Consider the following 25,921-nt stretch of genomic DNA (forward strand, 5'->3'; position numbering starts at 1 on the left):
CCTTAGACCAGGGACCACTTTGACCAGGGACCCCTTTGACCAGGGACCCCTTTGACCAGGGACCCCTTTGACCAGGGACCCCTTTGACCAGGGACCACTTTGACCAGGGACCACTTTGACCAAGGACCCCTTTGACCAAGGACCCCTTTGACCAGGGACCCCTTTGACCAGGGACCCCTTTGACCAGGGACCCCTTTGTCCAGGGACCCCATTGACCAGGGACCCCTTAGACCAGGGACCCCTTTGACCAGGGACCCCTTTGACCAGGGACCCCTTTGACCAGGGACCCCTTTGACCAGGGACCCCTTAGACCAGGGACCCCTTTGACCAGGGACCACTTTGACCAGGGACCCCTTTGACCAGGGACCCCTTTGACCAGGGACCCCTTTGACCAGGGACCCCATTGACCAGGGACCCCTTAGACCAGGGACCACTTTGACCAGGGACCACTTTGACCAGGGACCATTTGTCCAGGGACCCCTTTGACCAGGGACCCCTTTGACCAGGGACCCCTTTGACCAGGGACCCCTTTGACCAGGGACCCCTTTGACCAGGGACCCCTTTGACCAGGGACCCCTTTGTCCAGGGACCCCTTTGACCAGGGACCCCTTTGACCAGGGACCCCTTTGACCAGGGACCCCTTTGACCAGGGACCCCTTTGACCAGGGACCCCTTTGACCAGGGACCCCTTTGTCCAGGGACCCCTTTGACCAGGGACCCCTTTGTCCAGGGACCCCTTTGACCAGGGACCCCTTTGACCAGGGACCCCTTTGACCAGGGACCCCTTTGACCAGGGACCCCTTTGTCCAGGGACCCCTTTGACCAGGGACCCCTTTGTCCAGGGACCCCTTTGACCAGGGACCCCTTTGACCAAGGACCCCTTTGACCAAGGACCCCTTTGACCAGGGACCCCTTTGACCAGGGACCCCTTTGACCAGGGACCCCTTTGACCAAGGACCCCTTTGACCAGGGACCCCTTTGACCAGGGACCCCTTTGACCAGGGACCCCTTAGACCAGGGACCACTTTGACCAGGGACCCCTTTGACCAGGGACCCCATTGACCAGGGACCCCTTAGACCAGGGACCCCATTGACCAGGGACCACTTTGACCAGGGACCATTTGTCCAGGGACCCCTTTGACCAGGGACCCCTTTGACCAGGGACCCCTTTGACCAGGGACCCCATTGACCAGGGACCCCTTTGTCCAGGGACCCCATTGACCAGGGACCCCTTAGACCAGGGACCACTTTGACCAGGGACCACTTTGACCAGGGACCCCTTTGACCAGGGACCCCTTTGACCAGGGACCCCTTTGTCCAGGGACCCCATTGACCAGGGACCCCTTAGACCAGGGACCACTTTGACCAGGGACCACTTTGACCAGGGACCCCTTTGACCAGGGACCCCTTTGACCAGGGACCCCTTTGACCAGGGACCCCTTTGTCCAGGGACCCCATTGACCAGGGACCCCTTAGACCAGGGACCACTTTGACCAGGGACCACTTTGACCAGGGACCCCTTTGACCAGGGACCCCTTTGACCAGGGACCCCTTTGTCCAGGGACCCCATTGACCAGGGACCCCTTAGACCAGGGACCACTTTGACCAGGGACCACTTTGACCAGGGACCCCTTTGACCAGGGACCCCTTTGACCAGGGACCCCTTTGACCAGGGACCCCTTTGTCCAGGGACCCCATTGACCAGGGACCCCTTAGACCAGGGACCACTTTGACCAGGGACCCCTTTGACCAGGGACCATTTGTCCAGGGACCCCTTTGACCAGGGACCCCTTTGACCAGGGACCCCTTTGACCAGGGACCCCTTTGACCAGGGACCATTTGTCCAGGGACCCCTTTGACCAGGGACCCCTTTGACCAGGGACCACTTTGACCAGGGACCACTTTGACCAGGGACCATTTGTCCAGGGACCCCTTTGACCAGGGACCCCTTTGACCAGGGACCCCTTTGACCAGGGACCCCTTTGACCAGGGACCACTTTGACCAGGGACCCCTTTGACCAGGGACCCCTTTGACCAGGGACCACTTTGACCAGGGACCCCTTTGACCAGGGACCCCTTTGACCAGGGACCACTTTGACCAGGGACCACTTTGACCAGGGACCCCTTTGACCAGGGACCCCTTTGACCAGGGACCACTTTGACCAGGGACCCCTTTGACCAGGGACCACTTTGACCAGGGACCCCTTAGACCAGGGACCACTTTGACCAGGGACCACTTTGACCAGGGACCCCTTTGACCAGGGACCCCTTTGACCAGGGACCCCTTTGACCAGGGACCCCTTTGACCAGGGACCCCTTTGACCAGGGACCCCTTTGACCAGGGACCCCTTTGTCCAGGGACCCCATTGACCAGGGACCCCATTGACCAGGGACCACTTTGACCAGGGACCCCTTTGACCAGGGACCCCTTTGACCAGGGACCCCTTTGACCAGTGACCCCTTTGACCAGTGACCCCTTTGACCAGGGACCCCTTTGACCAGGGACCCCTTTGTCCAGGGACCCCTTTGACCAGGGACCCCTTTGACCAGGGACCCCTTTGACCAGGGACCCCTTTGTCCAGGGACCCCTTTGACCAAGGACCCCTTTGACCAGGGACCCCTTTGACCAGGGACCCCTTTGACCAGGGACCCCTTTGACCAGGGACCACTTTGACCAGGGACCCCTTTGACCAGGGACCACTTTGACCAGGGACCACTTTGACCAGGGACCATTTGTCCAGGGACCCCTTTGACCAGGGACCCCTTTGACCAGGGACCACTTTGACCAGGGACCCCTTTGACCAGGGACCCCTTTGACCAGGGACCCCTTTGACCAGGGACCACTTTGACCAGGGACCCCTTTGACCAGGGACCCCTTTGACCAGGGACCCCTTTGACCAGGGACCCCTTTGTCCAGGGACCCCTTTGACCAGGGACCCCTTTGACCAGGGACCCCTTTGACCAGGGACCCCTTTGTCCAGGGACCCCTTTGACCAGGGACCCCTTTGACCAGGGACCCCTTTGACCAGGGACCCCTTTGACCAGGGACCCCTTTGACCAAGGACCCCTTTGACCAGGGACCCCTTTGACCAGGGACCCCTTTGACCAGGGACCCCTTTGTCCAGGAACCACTTTGACCAGGGACCATTTGTCCAGGGACCCCTTTGACCAGGGACCACTTTGACCAGGGACCCCTTAGACCAGGGACCACTTTGACCAGGGACCACTCTGACCAGGGACCACTTTGACCAGGGACCCCTTTGACCAGGGACCACTTTGACCAGGGACCCCTTAGACCAGGGACCACTTTGACCAGGGACCCCTTTGACCAGGGACCCCTTTGACCAGGGACCCCTTTGACCAGGGACCCCTTTGACCAGGGACCACTTTGACCAGGGACCCCTTTGACCAGGGACCACTTTGACCAGGGACCCCTTTGACCAGGGACCACTTTGACCAGGGACCCCTTTGACCAGGGACCCCTTTGACCAGGGACCCCTTAGACCAGGGACCACTTTGACCAGGGACCCCTTTGACCAGGGACCACTTTGACCAGGGACCATTTGTCCAGGGACCCCTTAGACCAGGGACCACTTTGACCAGGGACCCCTTTGACCAGGGACCCCTTAGACCAGGGACCACTTTGACCAGGGACCCCTTTGACCAGGGACCCCTTTGACCAGGGACCCCTTTGACCAGGGACCCCTTTGACCAGGGACCACTTTGACCAGGGACCCCTTTGACCAGGGACCACTTTGACCAGGGACCCCTTTGACCAGGGACCACTTTGACCAGGGACCATTTGTCCAGGGACCCCTTAGACCAGGGACCACTTTGACCAGGGACCCCTTTGACCAGGGACCACTTTGACCAGGGACCACTTTGACCAGGGACCACTTTGACCAGGGACCACTTTGACCAGGGACCATTTGTCCAGGGACCCCTTAGACCAGGGACCACTTTGACCAGGGACCACTTTGACCAGGGACCACTTTGTCCAGGGACCACTTTGACCAGGGACCCCTTAGACCAGGGACCACTTTGACCAGGGACCACTTTGACCAGGGACCATTTGTCCAGGGACCCCTTAGACCAGGGACCACTTTGACCAGGGACCACTTTGTCCAGGGACCACTTTGACCAGGGACCACTTTGACCAGGGACCACTTTGACCAGGGACCCCTTTGTCCAGGGACCCCTTAGACCAGGGACCACTTTGTCCAGGGACCACTTTGACCAGGGACCCCTTAGACCAGGGACCACTTTGACCAGGGACCACTTTGTCCAGGGACCCCTTAGACCAGGGACCACTTTGTCCAGGGACCACTTTGACCAGGGACCCCTTAGACCAGGGACCACTTTGACCAGGGACCACTTTGTCCAGGGACCACTTTGACCAGGGACCATTTGTCCAGGGACCCCTTTGACCAGGGACCCCTTAGACCAGGGACCACTTTGACCAGGGACCACTTTGTCCAGGGACCACTTTGACCAGGGACCCCTTAGACCAGGGACCACTTTGACCAGGGACCACTTTGTCCAGGGACCACTTTGACCAGGGACCATTTGTCCAGGGACCCCTTTGACCAGGGACCCCTTAGACCAGGGACCACTTTGACCAGGGACCACTTTGTCCAGGGACCACTTTGACCAGGGACCACTTTGACCAGGGACCACTTTGACCAGGGACCCCTTTGACCAGGGACCCCTTTGACCAGGGACCCCTTAGACCAGGGACCACTTTGACCAGGGACCACTTTGACCAGGGACCACTTTGACCAGGGACCACTTTGACCAGGGACCCCTTTGACCAGGGACCACTTGACCAGGGACCCTACAAATCCTAGGAATCCATAGCACTGAGCCATGGCAGTTAAAGTAGAGTCAAACTGCTTTAATTCTTCAATGTAGGTGCACCTTTAGTCCACCCTCAAACTACAGCACTGCGCTGAATCAACACAGAGATAAATAGAAGTGACTCAACGAGTCTAGCAATAGATTTCATTTCAGACTTTCTCCTAAACCAACATTGACTTCCCAAACAACAAGAATCATAGAATCAAAGAGTTGGAAGAGACCTCATGGGCCATCCAGTCCAACCCCATTCTGCCAAGAAGCAGGAATATTGCATTCAAATCACCCCTGACAGATGGCCATCCTGCCTCTGTTTAAAAGCTTCCAAAGAAGGAGCCTCCACCACACTCTGGGGCAGAGAGTTCCACTGCTGAACGGCTCTCACAGTCAGGAAGTTCTTCCTCGTGTTCAGATGGAATATCCTCTCTTGTAGTTTGAAGCCATTGTTCCGCGTCCTAGTCTCCAGGGAAGCAGAAAAAAAGCTTGCTCCCTTCCTCCCTGTGGCTTCCTTTCACATATTTATACATGGCTATCATATCCCCTCTCAGCCTTCTCTTCTTCAGGCTAAACATGCCCAGCTCCTTAAGCCGCTCCTCATAGGGCTTGTTCTCCAGACCCTTGATCATTTTAGTCGCCCTCCTCTGGACACATTCCAGCTTGTCAATATCTCTCTTCAATTGTGGTGCCCAGAATTGGACACAATATTCCAGGTGTGGTCTAACCAAAGCAGAATAGAGCATGGGGAGCATGACTTCCCTAGATCTAGACACTAGGCTCCTCTTGATGCAGGCCAAAATCCCATTGGCTTTTTTTGCCACCACATCACATTGTTGGCTCATGTTTAACTTGTTGTCCACGAGGACTCCAAGATCTTTTTCACACGTACTGCTCTCGAGCCAGGCATTGTCCCCCATTCTGTATCTTTGCATGTCGTTTTTCCTGCCAAAGTGGAATATCTTGCATTTGTCCCTGTTGAACTTCATTTTGTTAGTTTTGGCCCATCTCTCTAATCTGTCAAGATTTTTTGAATCCTGCTCCTGTCCTCTGGAGGTCTATGGTGGCTCCAAAAACTGTAGTTCTATAGGTAAAATCCCGAAAGTGGGCCTTGAAATGTTTTTCTAAATACTCTTTCTGCAAACAGACCACTTTAAATCAAGAAGCAAGTTGAGGAGGGGGAAAAAACCCATCCTCCAAACCCAAACAAAGAATTCCTTTGATTCTTCAATTCAGGCCACAACTCCTAACTCGGCTTTGATTCCTCAGCAATAAATATGTGCAAGCAGCATTTTATTTTTCCTCTCTTCGTGCGCTCTTTGGCTCCGGCTTCCTATCTGGGTGCCTTGGTTTGGCAAAGAGCCGGGAGAGAAATCTCAGCCTCTCTCTCCCTTTCTCTCTCCTTGCTCAAGCCTTGAAGGCCCGGTCTCCACGAGGGCACCTTTCCCTTTATGAAATGATTGCTTTTACCTCGGGGTTATCTCCTTCCTCTGAAGATGTGTGCCGCAGCAGCAAGCGTGCGCCCGGCGCTTTATCAACAGCAGGGCTTATTAAACACTCTCGCAAAGCCCTTATTGCCAAAGTGGGAGGGAAAAGGATGAAGGCGGAGGGGGATGTCGACAGCACATTTCCTTTCTTTCCCTGGACCAGCGTAAATGCTCAGTTCCCGAGTTAACATTAACAACTTGACCGCCTCTGGGAACGGTTTCAAAGATCTTTCATCCCAACATTGTGTTCTATTTATGAAAGGATGGAGTGCCGCTGTTTTTCCCCCCCTAACAGCTAAGCTAATTTTGCTTAAATGGAACATCACTTTCCTTCTTCTATCTGCACTATCCAGAAGCCGGCTTTTGTCTCCCTCTTGCAAATTACCTGTTTCCAATATGGAAGTCATCACACTTTGCTCTCTTTTTTCTGGCTCTCCATTCTTAATCACAGCTGTGTTAGAATCATAGAATCATAGAATCCAAGAGTTGGAAGAGACCTCCTGGGCCATCCAGTCCAACCCCATTCAGCCAAGAAGCAGGAATATTGCATTCAAATCACCCCTGACAGGTGACCATCCAGCTTCCAAAGAAGGAGCCTCCACCACACTCCGGGGCAGAGAGTTCCACTGCTGAACGGCTCTCACAGTCAGGAAGATCTTCCTCATGTTCAGATGGAATCTCCTCTCTTGTAGTTTGAAGCCATTGTTCCATTGCGTCCTAGTCTCCAAGGATGCAGAAAACAAGCTTGCTCCCTCCTCCCTGTGGCTTCCTCTCACATATTTATACATGGCTATCATATCTCCTCTCAGCCCTCTCTTCTTCAGGCTAAACATGCCCAGCTCCTTAAGCCGCTCCTCATAGGGCTTGTTCTCCAGACCCTTTATCATTTTAGTCGCTCTCCTCTGGACACATTCCAGCTTGTCAATATCTCTCTTGAATTGTGGTGCACAGAATTGGACACAATATTCCAGATGTGGTCTAACCAAAGCAGAATAGAGCATGGGTAGCATGACTTCCCTGGACCTAGACACTATGCTCCTCTTGATGCAGGCCAAAATCCCATTGGCTTTTTTTGCCGCCACATCACATTGTTGGCTGATGTTTAACTTGTTGTCCACGAGGACTCCAAGATCTTTTTCACACGTACTGCTCTCGAGCCAAGTGTCCCCCATTTTGTATCTTTGCATTTCATTTTTCCTGCCAAAGTGGAGTATCTTGCATTTGTCACTGTTGAACTTCATTTTGTTAGTTTTGGCCCATCTCTCATCTGTCAAGATGGTTTTGAATCCTGCTCCTGTCCTCTGGGGTGTTGGCTCTCCCTCGCAATTTGGTGTCGTCTGCAAACTTGATGATCCTGCCTTCTAACCCTTCATCTAAGTCATTAATAAAGATGTTGAACAGGACCGGGCCCAGTGCCACATTCATCAAACATCACTTTCCTTCTTCTATCTGCACTATCCAGAAGCCTGCTTTTGTCTCCCTCTTGCAAATTACCTGCTTCCAATATGGAAGTCATCACACTTTGCTCTCTTTTCTCTGTCTTTCCATTCTTAATCACAGCTGTGTGATACTGCACAAGACGATCCTTCAGTGCCACATTCATCAAACATTTCTCTGGGTTGTTGTAGGTTTTTCGGGCTGTATGGCTATGTTCTAGAAGCATTCTCTCCTGACGTTTTGCCTGCATCTGTGGCAAGCATCCTCAGAGGTAGTGAGGTTTGTTGGAAACTAGGAATATGGGTTTACATATCTGTGGAATGATGTCCAGGATGGGAGAAAGAACTTATGCTCTAACAAATTGTGAATATCCTGCGGCTCCTCCATGATGACATGATGGCAACAGTTTTGGACAACAATGGCTCCCAAACTGCACGACAGCTCCAAGAAAAATGCAGGGAACAAAACCAACCTCTGTACATGGCATTCATCGACCTTGCAAAGGCATTCGACACAGTGAATCGCAGCGCTCTCTGGACCATCCTCCTAAAAATCGGGTACCCTAAGAAATTCGTGAACATCCTGCGGCTCCTCCACGATGACATGATGGCAACAGTCTTGGACAGCAATGGCTCCCAAAGTGACCCATTTAAGGTGGAATCAGGTGTCAAACAAAGATGTGTTATTGTCCCAACCTTATTCTCCATCTTCATCGCGATGATACTTCACCTTGTTGATGGGAAGCTTCCCACCGGAGTGGAAATCATCATTAGGGGACTATTACATACAGCTCTGTACATGGCATTCATTGACCTTGCAAAGGCATTCGACACAATGAATTGCAGCGCTCTCTGGACCATCCTCCTAAAAATCGGGTGCCCTAACAGATTTGTGAACATCCTGCGGCTCCTCCATGAGGACATGATGGCAACAGTCTTGGACAGCAGTGGCTTTCAAAGTGACCCATTTAAGGTGGAATCAGGTGCCAAACAAGGATGTGTTATTGCCCCAACTTTATTCTCCATCTTCATCGCTATGATACTTCAACTTGTTGATGGGAAGCTTCCCACCGGAGTGGAAATAATCTGTCGGACAGATGGCAAGCTATTTAACCTCAGCAAACTGAAAGCCAAAACCAAGGTTACAACATCTGTTATAGAACTCCAGTATGCTGATGACAACGTCATCTGTGCACATTCAGAAGAAGATCTACAAGCCACTCTAAACACCTTTGCAGAAGCATACAAGAAGCTCAACCTGTCATTGAACATCGAGAAAACCAAAGTGCTCATTACCTCTGAAGATGCTTGCCATAGATGCAGGCGAAACGTCAGGAGAAAAATTGCCTCCAGAACATGGCCATATAGCCCGGAAAAACCTACAACAACTCACAAACCAAAGTGCTGTTCCAACAGTCACCAACCAACCCCTCTCCAATGCCAGAGATACAGCTTAATGGCGTGACATTTATTTATTTATTTATTTATTTTGCGCATTTCTACCCCGCCCTTCTCAACCCCGAGGGGGGACTCAGGGCGGCTTACAAAAGGCACAATTCGATGCCAACACAGACAATAAGATAAAAAACATTAGAAAATGTGGGCCATTTCCGCTACCTTGGCAGCCACCTCTCTCACCTGGAGCATTATCTCACTAGTGGTGAGACTGGCTCAGTGCCTCTGCACTAAGCTTTTATTTATTTATTTATTTATTTACAGCTTTTATATTCCACCCTTCTCACCCCACAGGGGACTCAGGGTGGATTACAGTGTACACATATATGGCAAACATTCAATGCCAATTTTTGACATACAACACATACAGACATACACAGAGGCTTTCATCGTCCATCTGCAACACTGATGAAGTACTTCCGCATTCCCTGCATACTTTTGCTGGAGTGCTTGCTGGAGTCTTCTTTATGGCCTCATAAATTAGTTAATTTAGCCTCCCCACACTTTAAGGTGGTACCTAATTTTCCTACTTGACAGATGCAACTGTCTTTCAGGTTGCAAAGGTCGACAACAGGCTACACAATTGGTTGGAAACTCACTCCAACCCGGGCTGGCTTTGAACTCATGATCTTTTGGTCAGAGTGATCTTAATGCAGTGGTTCAGCCGGCACAAGGGTTTAACCCATTGTGCCATTGTGGCTCCTTCAAAGCAGCTGGAATAGTGGGATCTCAGGGGATTAATTGGGACCATTCCTAGCAGATTGGAACAGTTGGAGTTTTGGGGTGCCTCTACGCTATAGAATTGGTTCATACCACTTTAACTGCACTGGCTTTATGCTATGGAATCCTTGGTGAAGGACCACCCGACAATGCTAAAGAGTAAAGTCAAATGATACTCAGCCAGCTGCGCCACAATCTCCAGAGATGGGAGTTTTTAGATCTTCACACTCTTGTTCTTCCTAGACCAGTTCACATGGAAACACACCTTGATAACTCAACCTGATGGAAGCAGCAGCTCTATCAGAACCAAGGTGGTATTTCATCTCTGGCGACTCTTCCACACATACAGTCTGTCACTTGATGTCACTGTTTCCAAATGATGTACAGGCATGGATCTATCAAAGTCCATGTGACTTATCTACCTTAGGACTGATCTACAGGTAATGCTGTGGATGTAGCATATCTTGACAAGGTTCCTCATGATCATCTTTCAAATAAACTAGTAAAATCCGGATTAGATAGTACTACCGTTGGTCAAGTGACTGAACCGCAAGGAAGTCCACCATTGTGCATGTAGCAGGACTCAGGTTGCATTGCAGCAGATGATCAGTGGTTTGCTCTTCTCCACACTTGCATGTCGTGGATTCCACTTTGTGGCTCCATTTCTTGAGGTTGGCTCTGCATCTCGTGGTGCCAGAGCGCAGTCTGTTCAGCGCCTTCCAAGTCGCCCAGTTTTCTGTGTGCCCAGGGGGGAGTCTCTCATTTGGTATCAGCCATTGATTGAGATTCTGGGTTTGAGCCTGCCACTTTTGGACTCTCGCTTGCTGAGGTGTTCCAGCGAGTGTCTCTGTAGATCTTAGAAAACTATTCTAGTCTCACCTGGTATAGCATTCTCACCTGGTATAGTAGTCTCACCTGGTATAGTATTCTCACCTGGTATAGTAGTCTCACCTGGTATAGTAGTCTCACCTGGTATAGTAGTCTCACCTGGTATAGCATTCTCACCTGGTATAGTAGTCTCACCTGGTATAGTAGTCTCACCTGGTATAGTAGTCTCACCTGGTATAGTATTCTCACCTGGTATAGTATTCTCACCTGGTATAGTAGTCTCACCTGGTATAGTAGTCTCACCTGGTATAGTATTCTCACCTGGTATAGTATTCTCACCTGGTATAGTAGTCTCACCTGGTATAGTAGCCTCACCTGGTGTAGTATTCTCACCTGGTATAGTAGCCTCACCTGATATAGTAGCCCCACCTGGTATAGTAGTCTCACCTGGTATAATAGTCTCACCTGGTATAGTAGCCTCACCTGGTATAGTAGTCTCACCTGGTATAGTATTCTCACCTGGTATAGTAGTCTCACCTGGTATAGTATTCTCACCTGGTATAGTAGCTTCACCTGGTATAGTATTCTCACCTGGTATAGTATTCTTACCTGGAATACTATGTCATATTCTGGGCACCACAGTTTAAGAGGAATGTTGACAAGATGGATGGTGTCCAGAGGAGGACAACTAAAAGGATCAAAAGTCTGGAGACCATGATTTTTTTGGAGGATCATCTTAAAGAATTGGGTTTGTTTTGCCTCAGAAGAGAAGGTTGAGAGGAGACATGATCTCCATATCTAAATATATGAAAAGATGTCATAAGGAAGAGGGAGCATGCTTGTTTTCCGCTGCTCTGGAGATTAGGACTCAATGGAGCCATGGGTTCAAATGACCAAAAAAAAGAGTTTCCACTTCAACATTAGGAAGAACCTTCTGACCATAAGAATCATTCAACAGAGGAACTCACGGCCTCTGAGTCTGGTGGGTGCTCCTTCTTTGGAGGCTTTTAAACGGGTTGGATGGCCATCTGTCAGGGGTACTTTGAATGTTCTTTTCCTTCATGGCAGGGGGTTGGACTGGATAGCCCATGCGGTCTCTTCCAACTCTATGATTCTATGTAATTTGTTTCAACATACACAATGGCCATCATGGCAATCTACCATTTCATATTTCAACGTACTTTTCTGCTTTACAGGTATGGCATCTGGCCTTTCGGGGTCTTCAAAAAGTTGGGCATACCAGGACCTAGACCCCTCCCTTTCATCGGGACTGCTTTGGCCTATCGCAAAGTAAGCTCACAAATATTGTATTGTCGAAGGCTTTCATGGCTGGAATCACTAGGTTCTTGTGGGGGTTTTTTCGGGCTATAGGGCCATGTTCTAGAGGCATTTCTCCTGACGTTTCACCTGCATCTATGGCAAGCATCCTCAGAGGTAGTGAGCATATTATTTGAGAACACAGAAATGCTGGACCACTCCAACAACCACCATGTCAGACTACAGAGAGAAGCCATTGAAATCCACAAGCATGTGGACAATTTCAACAGAAAGGAAGAGACTGTGAAAATGAACAAAATCTGGCTACCACTATTAAAAAAAACTCTAAAATTACAACAGCAAAACAGCAGAGAGGAAACAACCAGGCACATCTTAACACCTCTCAACGAAAGATTCTCCCAGGCTCAGCCAGGCCTTCAAATGCTAATGAAGGTGGTCAGTTGAAACATTCACACCTAGCTCCAGCAGAGAAGAGCTCTTTGCCCCACCCCAGCCATTCCACAGATATATAAACCCGTTGTCCTAATCCCAACAGATCTCACTACCTCTGGGGATGCTTGCCATAGATGCAGGCGAAACGTCAGGAGAAATGCCTCTAGAACATGGCCATATAGCCCAAAAACACCCACAAGAACCTACTCACAAATATTGATTGACATTTTGCAATATGGGTGGTTTCTACTTTATAACTCACTTGATGTCCTTCACCACTTCCTTATGTCATACATGAAGGTGAACAGACGTCCTGTTGTAAACTAACCACAGTTCCTTGTAATGCCTGAATCCACTCATCTGTGTCTTGTAACAATGAATGTTTCTAAGATTGTGTCTGCATTTTACTGAATTTTGGTACAACTGATTGTAGTCTATTGTGGTGCTTCATTTTGACTCTATATTAAAACGTTTCCTTACAGGGACTCTTGGCGTTTGACAAAGCCTGCTTTAAGAAATATGGAAAAATCTGGGGGTAAGCAGCATATATTCTTTAATTTGCCAATCTCTACTGAAATGATTGCTAGTTTAAGCAACTCAAATCTTAGAACAGTGGTTCTTAACCTTCCTAATGCCGTGACCCTTTAGTACAGGTCCTCATGTTGTGGTGACCCCCAACCATAATGTTATTTTCGTTGCTACTTCACAACTGTAATTTTGCTACTGTTATGAATCGTCATGTAAATATCTGATATGCAGGATGTATTTTCAGTCACTGGAACAAATTTGGCACAAATACCCAATAAGCCCAAATTTGAATACTGGTGAGGTTGGGGGTGATTGATTTTGTCATTTGATAATGCTGGAGTTGCTGGGATTTATAGTTCACCTAAAATTAAAGAGCCTTTTGAACTCCACCAATGATGGAATTGAATCGAACTGGGCACACAGAATTCCCATGACCAAGAGAAAATACTGGGAAGGTCTGGTGGACATTGACCTTGAGTTTTTTGGAGTTGTAGTTCACCTACTTCCAGAGAACACTGTGGATTCAAGCAATGATGGATCTGGATCAAACTTGGCACAAATACTCAATATGCCCAAATGCGAACACTGGTAGAGTTTGGAGAAAATAGACCTTGCCATTTGGGAGTTGTAATTATTGGGATTTATAGTTTACCCACAATGAAATAGCATTCTGAACCCCACCGATAGAATTGGACCGAACTTTCCACACAGAACCCCCATGATCAACAGAAAATACTATGTTTTCTGATGGTCTTTGGCGACCCCTCTGACACCCCCTCGTGACCCCCACGGGGGTCCCGACCCCTAGGTTGAGAAACACTGTCTTAGAAGGAGAGAAAAAAAAAGACCTGGACCCACAAAATCTCTTATTTTAAAAACCTACCAAGTTTCAACAATTTGAGCACAAATTTTTGTCCTAGGTTTTACGATGGCCGAACCCCAGTCTTGGCCATCACCGATCCAGCTGTCATCAAAGCGGTCTTAGTGAAGGAGTGCTACTCGGTTTTCACCAATCGGAGGGTAAGTTCCCATTTGAGACTTTGTCTTTCTGCTTCCCTGGAGACTAGGATGCAATGGAACAATGGCTCCAAACTACAAGAAAGGCGATTCCATTTGAACATTAGGAAGAACTTCCTGACTGTGAGAGCTGTTCAGCAGTGGAACTCTCTGCCCCATAGGGAGTGTGGTGGAGGCTCCTTCTTTGGAGGCTTTTAAACAGAGGCTGGATGGCTATCTGTTGGGAGTGCTTTGAATGCAATTTTCCTGCTTCTTGGCAGAATGGGGTTGGACTGGATGGCCCATGAGGTCTCTTCCAACTCTAGGATTCTATGATTCTTGCAAGGTGGGAAAAAATCACTCTTAAACCTGATGATCCAAACTAATCCCCTCTCTCTTAGAGATGAGTAACTCTTGATAGTGTGTACCATAAGGACCATCCAGCCCAACTCCCATTCCCAAGAACAAGCAAGGCTGAAAGCGCAGAGAGGATGTGGAAATTAGGCAATGTGATGGTGAAGGACATAATTGTGTCCAATTCTGGGCACCACAATTGAAGAGAGATACTGACAAGCTGGAATGTGTCCAGAGGAGGGCGACTAAAATGATCAAGTGTCTGGAGAACAAGCCCTATGAGGAGCGGCTTAAGGAGCTGGGCATTTTTAGCCTGAAGAAGAGAAGGCTGAGAGGAGATACGATAGCCATGTATAAATATGTGAGAGGAAGCCACAGGGAGGAGGAGGGAGCAAGCTTGTTTTCTGCTTCCCTGGAGACTAGGATGCAATGGAACAATGGCTTCAAACTACAAGGAAGGAGATTCCATCTGAACATGAGGAAGAACTTCCTGACTGTGAGAGCCGTTCAGAAGTGGAACTCTCTGCCCCAGAGTGTGGTGGAGGCTCCTTCTTTGGAAGCTTTTATACAGAGGCTGGATGGCCTTCTGTCAGGGATGATTTGAATGCAATATTCCTGCTTCTTGGCAGAATGGGGTTGGACTGGATGGCCCATGAGGCCTCTTCCAACTCTTTGATTCTATGATGCTATGATTCTAAGTGAAGCACTAGTGCAGGCATGGGCCAACTTGGGCTCTCCAGGTGTTTTGGACTTCAATTCCCACAATTCCTAACAGCCAGTAGGTTGTTAGGAATGGTGGGAGTTGAAGTTCAAAACACATGGAAGTTTGCCCAGGCCTGCACTAGAGACTGAACTTTTCCTGAACCATATGGATGAGCTTATTTATTTATTTCATGCATTTTTACTCCACCCTTCCTCGCCGGAAAGGGGACTCAGGGCGGGCTCACACAAGCTCCATATGATGCTATCAACATATAAACATTAAAGACATTAAAATCATTAAAAACATTATACAATTCATTAAAACAATAAACAGTTAAAACCATATCCAAGTCTGAGCAGATTCAATGTCACAATTTCAATTGCCGCTATCCACTAATCAAACGCCTAGTCCCAAAGCCATGTCTTCAATTGTCTTCTAAAGGACAGGAGGGAGGTGGCCAACCTGATGTCCCTGGGGAGAGAGTTCCATAGATGGGGGGCCACTGCACAGAAGGCCCTGTCTCTCGTTCCCACCAACTGCGTTTGTGATAGTGGTGGGATCAAGAGCAGGGCCTCTCCTGAAGATCTTAAACTTCGTGATGGTTCATAACAGGAGATACATTCGGACAGGTAATCTGGGCCAGAACCATTTAGGGCTTTAAAGGTTAAAACCAGCACCTTGAATTGTGCTCAGAAGCTGATCGGCAGCCAGTGGAGCTGACGTAACACAGGAGTTGAATGCTCCCTGTATGCTGCTCCGGTGAGCAACCTGACTGCCGACTGTTTGACTAGTTGAAGCTTCTGGGCAGTCTTCAAAGGCAGCCCCATGTAGAGAGCGTTGCAGTAGTCTATTCGGGATGTAACAAGAGCGTGGACCACTATGGCCAAGTCAGATGGGTTGTATCCTCACTGTATGCTGCTCCGCTGAGCAACCTGACTGCCGACTGTTTGACTAGTTGAAGCTTCCGGGCAGTCTTCAAAGGCAGCCCCATGTAGAGAGCGTTGCAGTAGTCTATTCGGGATGTAACAAGAGCGTGGACCACTATGGCCAAGTCAGATGGGTTGTATCCTCACTGTATGCTGCTCCGCTGAGCAACCTGACTGCCGACTGTTTGACTAGTTGAAGCTTCCGGGCAGTCTTCAAAGGCAGCCCCACGTAGAGAGCGTTGCAGTAGTCTATTCGGGATGTAACAAGAGCGTGGACCACTATGGCCAAGTCAGATGGGTTGTATCCTCACTGTATGCTGCTCCGCTGAGCAACCTGACTGCCGACTGTTTGACTAGTTGAAGCTTCCGGGCAGTCTTCAAAGGCAGCCCCACATAGAGAGCATTGCAGTAGTCTATTCGGCATGTAACAAGAGCATGGACCACTATGGCCAAGTCAGATGGGTCGTATCCTCACTGTATGCTGCTCCGCTGAGCAACCTGACTGCCGACTGTTTGACTAGTTGAAGCTTCCGGGCAGTCTTCAAAGGCAGCCCCATGTAGAGAGTGTTGCAGTAGTCTATTCGGGATGTAACAAGAGCGTGGACCACTATGGCCAAGTCAGATGGGTTGTATCCTCACTGTATGCTGCTCCGCTGAGCAACCTGACTGCCGACTGTTTGACTAGTTGAAGCTTCCGGGCAGTCTTCAAAGGCAGCCCCACATAGAGAGCATTGCAGTAGTCTATTCGGCATGTACCAAGAGTGTGGACCACCATGGCCAAGTCAGATGGGTTACCATCCTGTCCTCACATGGGAAGCAGTAGCAGAGTTATTTGGATACACAACAGGGTTTTATTACCCTGCATTTCAAAGGATAGGAAGAAAAAATGGAGATGAGAAGGAGAAGGAGGATGCCAATAGAGACCTTAATGCAATCCATACCAGATACATTTATTCCCATAATGGTTTTTTGGTTTTTCCCTCGCCAATTTCAGAAATTTGGCCCAACTGGCAAACTGGAAAGTGCTGTTTCCCTTGCTGAAGATGAAAACTGGAAGAGGATCCGCACCGTGCTCTCTCCAACCTTCACCAGTGGAAAGTTGAAGGAGGTAAGAACGTGCAGACGGTTTGCAACAAACCACCACGAGGGGCAATGTATGAGGGTTGAATGAAAAGTAATGCCTCCACCCTCGTTACTTGGGTTTGGATGGGAATATTTTAATAAATCAAACGCAGAAATAATCCTTAGAATGTGCTCTTTAACTTGCTTGAAAGTTTACTCTGAGTAATATGACGATCGCCCTGAATCAATCTGTCAACCTTTTGCTTGTGAAACTTGGTGGCGGCTGTCACAGGATGTCCAACTCTTTGTTTATCACGCAAATCAGACATTCCCACTTCAACATCTTTAAACTTACTCGCCCAACGACGCACAGTACTCACATCAACACAGTCACCATAAACAGCTTGCATTCTGTGATTAATCTCTTTTGGGGTGACACCTTCTGCTGTCAAGAATTCAATGACTGCACGTTGCTTAAGTCGCATTGACCGACCTTCTGCGCAGGGTTCCATACTTCACACTTTAACAGCACAACCGTTCAATGCTAAGGCTTCCTGCCAAAATGGAACTGTAGAGGATAGTCTACTGAACAAGCCAGTACCTGTCGCATACCAGTACTTCCATCTGTTGAGGAGTTACAAAGGTGGAGGCATTACTTTTCATTCAACCCTTGTCCTGTGCAGGGTCCCATACTTTGCACTTTAACAACACAACCATTCAATGCTAAGGCTTCCCGCCAAAATGGAACTGTAGAGGAGAGTCTACTGAACAAGCCAGTACCTGCCGCATACCAGTAGAGCCATCTGTTGAGGAGCTACGAAGGTGGAGGCATTACTTTTCATTCAACCCTTGTACTGTGCAGGGTTCCATACTTTGCACTTTAACAACACAACCATTCAATGCTAAGGCTTCCTTCCAAAATGGAATTGTAGAGGAGAGTCTACTGAGCAAGCCAGTACCTGCCACATACCAGTACTGCCATCTGTTGAGGAGCTACGAAGGTGGAGGCATTACTTTTCATTCAACCGTCATAGCTAAAAGTAAACAAAAGCATGGGATCACCTATTCATCACACTAAACTGGTTTTACACTTGCAGCAGCTGAAGTTAGCTGAGGACAAAGGGAGAAATAGGACGAGAATGGGGAAACTGGGATATTTTCTAAGTAGCTTTTTATTTTATTTTACTAGCCGTCCCCTGCTGTGGCCCACTCTGGTGGTCATGGGGGTTCTGTGTTGGATGTTTGGCCCAATTCTATCATCGGTGGGGTTCAGAATTCTCTTTGATTGTAGGTGAACTATAAATCCCAGCAACTACAGCTCCCAAATGTCAAGAATCTATTTTCCCCAAACTCCACCAGTGCTCACATTTGGGCATACTGAGTATTTGTGTAGTTTGATCGAGATCTATAATTGTTTGACTTCGCAGTGATTGCTGGATGTAGGTGAACTACAACTCCAAAACCAAAGGACACTGCCCACCAAACCCTTTCAGTATTTTCTGTTGGTCATGGGAGAACTGTGTGCCAAGTTTGGTTCAATTCCATCGTTGGTGGGGTTCAGAATGTTCTTTAATTGTAGGTAAACTATAAATCCCAGGAACTACAACTCCCAAATGGCCAAATCAATTTTTTTTTGGGTGAAGGACATACATTGGGTTGTTAAGTGTCTTGTGTCCAAATTTGGTGTCAATTCGTCCAGTGGTTTTTGAGTTCTGTTAATCCCACAAACGAACATTACATTTTTATTTATATAGATTATTGTGTCAGAAGCAAATTGAGAATATACTGCAAGTTGCTTCTGGTGTGAGAGAATCAGCCATCTACAAAGATGTTGCCCAGGGGATGCCTGGATGTGTTACCATCCTATGGGTGGTTTCTCTCATGTCCTTACATGGGAAGCTGTAGCTGACTGACAGGAGCTCACCCCGTCTTGTGCATTTGAACAGCTGACCTTCAGGTCAGCAGTTCAGCCGGCACAAGGGCTTAACCCATCGTGCCATTGCGGCTCCTTCAAAGCAGCTGGAATAGTGGGATCTCAGGGGATTAATTGGGGCCATTCCTAGCAGATTGGAACAGGTGGAGTTTTGGGGTGCATCTACACTATAGAATTAGTTCATACCACTTTAACTACACTGGTTTTATGCTATGGAATCCTTGGATTTGTCATTTGCTGAAGTACCACCCAACAATGCTAAAGAGTAAAGCCAAATGATTCCACAGCATTGAGCAACGGCCATTAAAGTAGAATTAAAGTGTATTAATTCTACAGTGTAGATGCCCCCTTGGGTTTATTATCCTGGAAATCTTTTGAAACCACTGTCAGCTGGAACAGACTGATCTCTCCTTAAATGAGGAAAAATCCAAACTGCAATGTCTGAAGAGTGATGGTGAGCTTGGCCTGTGCAGCTCTCTCTCCTTCGGTGACGTTTGGCTTCAGATGTTTTTCTGCCAGAGGCAAGGAACAAAACATCTTCCCCTGCACCACAATCCCATGTAGGGAGCCTGACTTGACTGGCAACTGGCCGACTCCATTGCCTCTGAAGACAACGGGGTGGTTTTGGGAATGAAGGGCAGGATTCACAAGGAACATCAAATGTCACCCCCCATGACCTTAATGTCACTCTCTGACCCCCAGCATCTGCTGCCTGAGGCTGTTTCCTCATTTTGTCCAAGTTCAGCCTTGCCTTTAGACTTTGGAAAGCGGAGCAAAGTGAATCTTCTCAAAGTGGACTTTGGAGTTCATTTATTATGATGATTGTAATACAAGAATCATTGCGTACATTCTGTTACCAACGGAACGTATGCAATTTTTCTTATATTGCAATCTATATAAATAAAAATGTAATGTTCGTTTGTGGGATTAGCATAACTCAAAAACCACTAGACGAATTGACACCAAGTTTGGACACAATACACCTCTCAGGCCAACAAGTGTCCATCATCCCTAAACACACACACACATATAGACACACACACAAAACCCCAGCGGAACAGACTTAAAAACGCAAAAAATACACCATATATACATACACATACACTCATATACATATACACTAAAATGATAAAAGGTCTGGAGAACAAGCCCTATGAGGAGCGGCCTAAGGAGCTGGGCATGTTTAGCCTGAAGAAGAGAAGGCTGAGAGGGGATATGATAGCCATGGATAAATATGTGAGAGGAAGCCACAGAGAGGAGGAGGGAGCAAGCTTGTTTTCTGCTTCCCTGGAGACTAGGACGCAATGGAACAATGGCTTCAAACTACAAGAGAGGAGATTCCATCTGAACATGAGGAAGAACTTCCTGACTGTGAGAGCCGTTCAGCAGTGGAACTCTCTGCTCCGGAGTGTGGTGGAGGCTCCTTCTTTGGAAGCTTTTAAACAGAGGCTGGATGGCCATCTGTCAGGGGCAATATTCCTGCTTCTTGGCAGAATGGGGTTGGACTGGATGACCCAGGAGGTCTCTTCCAACTCTTTGATTCTATGATTCTATGCACACATTCATACACACACATGTATGCACAAACACACACAAATGTACACACATACACACAGACATATACATACACACATGTACACATGCACACATTCATGCACACACATACATATACACACACATACACACTAACATGCATATAGACAATCACACACATATACACAATATGCATGTACACATATAAACACACAAATACACATATATAAACACCCACACACACACCCATACACAAACACACATATATACACAAATATATACACATATATACACACACACACATAAACATATATATACACACACAAAACACATATACACAGACTGGGCCACAGCAACGCCTGGCAGGGGACGGCTAGTCTATATAAATAAAAATGTAATGTAATGTTGTGAAGGAGCGTAAAATTACTGCCACCAAGTTTGTGAGGAAAGCCAGGCAATGACCAGTATCAGCTTAGGAGCTAGTTTATAAAGGGACTATTATTTGCAGAAGGCTTTATTCATTTCATAGCGTAGCGTTTTCTGTCCCTGGTTTGGTTTTACGTCTTATGTAGGCTGTTTGACTTAGGAGAAACTGTATCAGGCAAGGCTTGAGGATAACAGTAACAAATTTATTTAACAGGAGTATAACATATTCAATTGTTTCTTCACAAGAGGCACAAATCTTGATTGGTTACATTAGTAAGGTTTCATGAGTAACTTTAGGTACAGACTTTAAGAGGTTTCTGTAAGCAGATGTATCTTTCCTGGACAACTCTCCTAATAAAACAAATAAGCTAAAAGGCTTATTTAACAGAATTGGCTCCCAACCAAACCCTGATTCTTAATATTAAAGAAACAGTCTTCCCTATAGTTCTCTAACTATAGTATTCCTTATGGTTTTCCACACACCACAAGATCAACTACCTTCTCCTGTAACTCTTTGGTCACAGACTAGTTCCCTGAATCGCCACCTAGAGATTTCAGTCTTCCCTGTAACTCTACCAGTCACAGACTAGTTCCCCGTTTCTCCCACTAGAGAAATCAGTCCTTTCTGCAACTCTAATAGTCACAGACTCTTCCCTGATTCCCCCACTAGAGAAATCAGTCTTCCCTGTAGCTCACCGGCTTACAGACTGCCTATTTCAAACTGCTGCCCCGTGAAGTGACAGTTGGCTCCACCCCCGTTGCTATGGCAACTCAGCTCAAGCCAAACCAGCCACCATCTCTAACAAAATATAATCCTACATACTTACCATTTATTAACTACTGTTTAAACAACATATAACCATAGAAATAAAATTACACATCGTCACAAATGTAATAAAATGTAATGTAATAAAAATGTAATGTTCGTTTGTGGGATTAACATAACTCTAAAACACTGGATGAATTGACACCAAATTTGGACACAAGACACCTCTAAGGCCAAGAAGTAACCATCACACATTAAAACACCGAAAACACAGCAAAAAAGATTTAAAAAGCTACCCCCCCCAAAAAAAAACAACAACGCATGCACAAAACCACATATATATATACGGAAACACACATATACACAAATATATACACATGCAAAACACATATACACAGACTGGGCCACAGCATCATGTGACAGGGAACAGCTAGTCTATATAAATAAAAATGTAATGTTCGTTTGTGGGATTAACATAACTCAAAAACCACTGGATGAATTGACACCAAATTTGGACACAATACACATATCAGGCCAATGACTGACCATCACTCATAAAAACAATGGGGGGAAAAGCAGAAGAGACTTTAAAAGCCAAAAATTTTTAAAAAAATCATTACAACGAATGCACAAAACTACACATATATATGCAAACGCACATATATACACACACAAAACACATATACACAGACTGGGCCACAATAACGTGTGGCAGGGGACAGCTAGTATCATAATAAATGCATTCATTACACGTTGGTTTTGTTGTCATTCTACTCTACTGCATTGTATGGCATTGTGTTGCCTCGTCAGTCTGTTTTCGGAACGAAAAATGAGGCAGGGCTCAATGGGAATGCCATCATCCTAACCTTGTTTTCCCATTTTCTGCTCCACCTACCAAGATGCTCCCTATCATCCAGCACTATGCAAAAAGCCTCATCAAAAACTTTGCAGAAAAAGCAGACAAAGGAGAGCCTGTGGATATTAAAGAGTGAGTAACTATCGTCGTACATCTAGCCATTTGAGTCATGCTTCATCACAGGGAAGAGGGGCTGTTTTCTGGGGAAACTCCATTTCTGCAGTGATGAATCTGTCTATTGGGAAGATTGAGAGCAAGAAGGAAAATGTGGAATGATGGAGACTGGAGACTGCGGCTTCTCCAAGAAATGCCAAAAATGACAACAAGAGGCAGGACTAGTTTCTTCCCTTCCCTCCCCCAAATGCTTTGAGTCGGATTATATGAGTCTGCATTGCCATATAATCCAGCCCAAAGCAAATAATATGGATTTTATATGGTGGTGTAAAAGAGGCCTAGGAAAATGGAACCCACATTACTTTTGCCCTTTGTGTTTTGGACACACTGATTAATGCAGGATTTGGCCACCTTTTCTGACCCCTTTCTCCTCCAATTGCCTCTCTTTAGTGTCATTGGACCCTACAGCATGGACGTGGTCACCAGCAGCTCCTTTGGGGTCAACATCGATTCCATGAACAATGCCCAGGACCCTTTTGTCAAGCACGCCAAGAAACTTGTGAAGTTCAACTTTTTCTCTCCGTTATTTATTCTAATGTGTAAGTTGCTCTCCTTCGGGAATCAGTCTTCCTTGTTGTTATTGTTGTTATTGTTGTTTTGTTGTTGTTGTTATGTTATGCTCTACTCTTTGGGTAGACTGGAAATCCATTCAGTGGTGAAAAAAATGGATAGAGAGTCATAGTCCATCCCATAATTCCTGGTTTGGTGGGGAAAAAGAATTATGGCTCTGTATTGTTGAAGGCTTTCATGGCTGGAATCACTGGGTTGTTGTAGGTTTTTTGGGCTATGTGGCCATGTTCTAGAAGTATTCTCTCCTGACGTTTCACCTACATCTATGGAAAGCATCCTCAGAGGTTGTGAGGACCTCACAACCTCTGAGGATGCTTGCCATAGATGCATGCAAAACGTCAGGAGAGAATGCTACTAGAATATGGCCATATAGCCCGAAAAAACCTACAACAACCCAGTGTATGACTATGTTCCAGAAGCATTCTTTCCTGATGTTTCGCCCACATCTATGGCAGGCATCCTCAGAGGTTGTAAGGACCTCACAACCTCTGAGGATGCTTGCCATAGATGCATGCGAAACGTCAGGAGAGAATGCTACTAGAATATGGCCATATAGCCCGAAAAAACCTACAACAACCCAGTGTATGACTATGTTCCAGAAGCATTCTCTCCTGATGTTTCGCCCACATCTATGGCTGGCATCCTCAGAGGTTGTGAGGACCTCACAACCTCTGAGGATGCTTGCCATAGATGCAGGCAAAAGTCAGGAGAGAATGCTTCTAGAACATGGCCATATAGCCTAAATAAACCTACAACAACCCAATTATTGCTCTCTGTCCACATCCCGCAAAGCAGGGATAGTGTGGCCATTGAGGGAAAATGTATCCAGAATGCATACTATACAGTGGATATACATTTTCAATTAAATATCTTTAATTAAAAAAAATTCAAGCTGGTGCTGAAATGGAATACAATGAGTATGGGCTTCAAGATATTTGAATGCCATTGTATCAAAAGCGGTAGGTTTTCTTGCTGCTTGCAATATCCTTCCTTTGTGCAAATAGCTACATGTCACTTACTTAGGTGATCCCGCATTGTCCGAGTAAGTTTGGTGTCCTGCCAGTGTGTCCATAGGTGACTGGAGCCCTATTCTTGATCTGCATCTTCTCCCGCCTTGAGGGCATTGGTTTCCAGGTGGAAGGCGGGCTCGGTCAGGGTTGGCTTGACACGTCTTCCTCTTGGCACGTTTCTTCCTTTCGCCCTCCATTCGTGCCTCTTCAAATTCTACAGCACTGCTGGTCACACCTGACCTCCAGTTAGAGCACTCAAGGGCCAGGGCTTCCCATTTCTCGGTGTCTATGTGACAGATTTTAAGGTTGGCTTTGAGCCCATCTTTCAATCTTTTTTCCTGCCCTCCAACATTCCGTTTTCCGTTCTTGAGTTCGGAATAGAGCAACTGCTTTGAGAGACGGTGGTCGGGCATCCGGACAACATGGCCGGTCCAGCGGAGTTGATGGTGGAGGACCATCACTTCAATGCTGGTGGTCTTTGCTTCTTCTAGCACGCTGACATTTGTCTGGCTGTCTTCCCAAGAGATTTGCAGGATTTTTTGGAGGCAGCGCTGATGGAATCGTTCCATGAGTTGCATGTCATGTCTGTCGACAGTCCACGTTTTGCAGGTGTATAGCAGAGTTGGGAGGACAATAGCTTTGTAAACAAGCACCTTGGTCTCCCTATGGATGCCCCCGTCCTCAAACACTCTCTGCTTCATTTGACAAAATGCTGCACTCGCAGAGCTCAGGTGGTGTTGTATTTCAATGACAATGCTGACCTATGTGGAGAGGTGGCTGCCAAGGTAGCAGAAATGGTCAACATTTTCTAATATTACACAATTAAGCTGTATTTCTGGCATTTCAGAAGGATTGGTTGGTGACTGCTGAAAGAGCACTTTGGTTTTCTCAATGTTCAATGACAGGCCAAGCTTCTCATATGCTTCTGCGAAGGTGTTGAGAGTGGCTTGTAGGTCTTCTTCTGAATGCGCACAGATGACATTGTCATCAGCATATTGGAGTTCTATAACACATGCTATAACCTTGGTTTTGGCTTTCAGTCTGCTGAGATTAAATAGCTTGCCTTCTGTCTGATAGATTATTTCCACCCAGTGGGACACTTCCCATCAAGAAGTATCATAGCAATGAAGATGGAAAATAAGGCTGGGGCAATAACACATCCCTGTTTGACACCTGATTCCACCTTAAATGGGTTACTTTGGGAGCCATTGCTGTCCAAGACTGTTGCCATCATGTCCTCATGGAGGAGCCGCAGGATGTTCACAAATCTGTTAGGGCACCCGATTTTTTGGAGGATGGTCCAGAGAGCGCTGCGATTCATTGTGTCGAATGCCTTTGCAAGGTCAATTAATGTTGTTTTCTTCTTCCACTAGACATGGTTCCATGGCTGACTCCTATCCTGAACAAGATGAATGTCAGCCTATTTTCCGCCGAGGCAGTCGATTTTTTTGCACAAGCAGTAGGAAAAATAAAGAAGCAGCGACAACAAGAGGCTGAAAAGGTAAAGAAAAAAGAGAAAGAAGACATGACATACTGTAGAGTCTCGCTTATCTGACATGAACGGGCCAGCAGAACGTTGGATAAACGAAAATGTCGGATA

At 47.3% G+C, this 25,921-nt stretch overlaps 1 protein-coding gene across 1 annotated transcript in view; it reads left to right on the forward strand.

Annotated features, from left to right (window-relative positions):
• LOC137095311 (cytochrome P450 3A9-like) overlaps positions 1-25,921 on the forward strand; it is a 75,240-nt gene that overhangs the window by 36,865 nt on the left and 12,454 nt on the right. Inside the window, exons 2-8 of the mRNA XM_067461782.1 lie at positions 11,971-12,064; positions 12,967-13,019; positions 13,933-14,032; positions 16,986-17,099; positions 22,611-22,699; positions 23,132-23,280; positions 25,695-25,822. Coding sequence (XP_067317883.1) covers positions 11,971-12,064; positions 12,967-13,019; positions 13,933-14,032; positions 16,986-17,099; positions 22,611-22,699; positions 23,132-23,280; positions 25,695-25,822 — 727 coding nt within the window. The remainder of the gene's footprint in view (positions 1-11,970; positions 12,065-12,966; positions 13,020-13,932; positions 14,033-16,985; positions 17,100-22,610; positions 22,700-23,131; positions 23,281-25,694; positions 25,823-25,921) is intronic.

The sequence above is a fragment of the Anolis sagrei genome, chromosome Y (assembly GCF_037176765.1).
Source record: "Anolis sagrei isolate rAnoSag1 chromosome Y, rAnoSag1.mat, whole genome shotgun sequence".
Lineage (NCBI taxonomy): Eukaryota > Metazoa > Chordata > Lepidosauria > Squamata > Dactyloidae > Anolis > Anolis sagrei.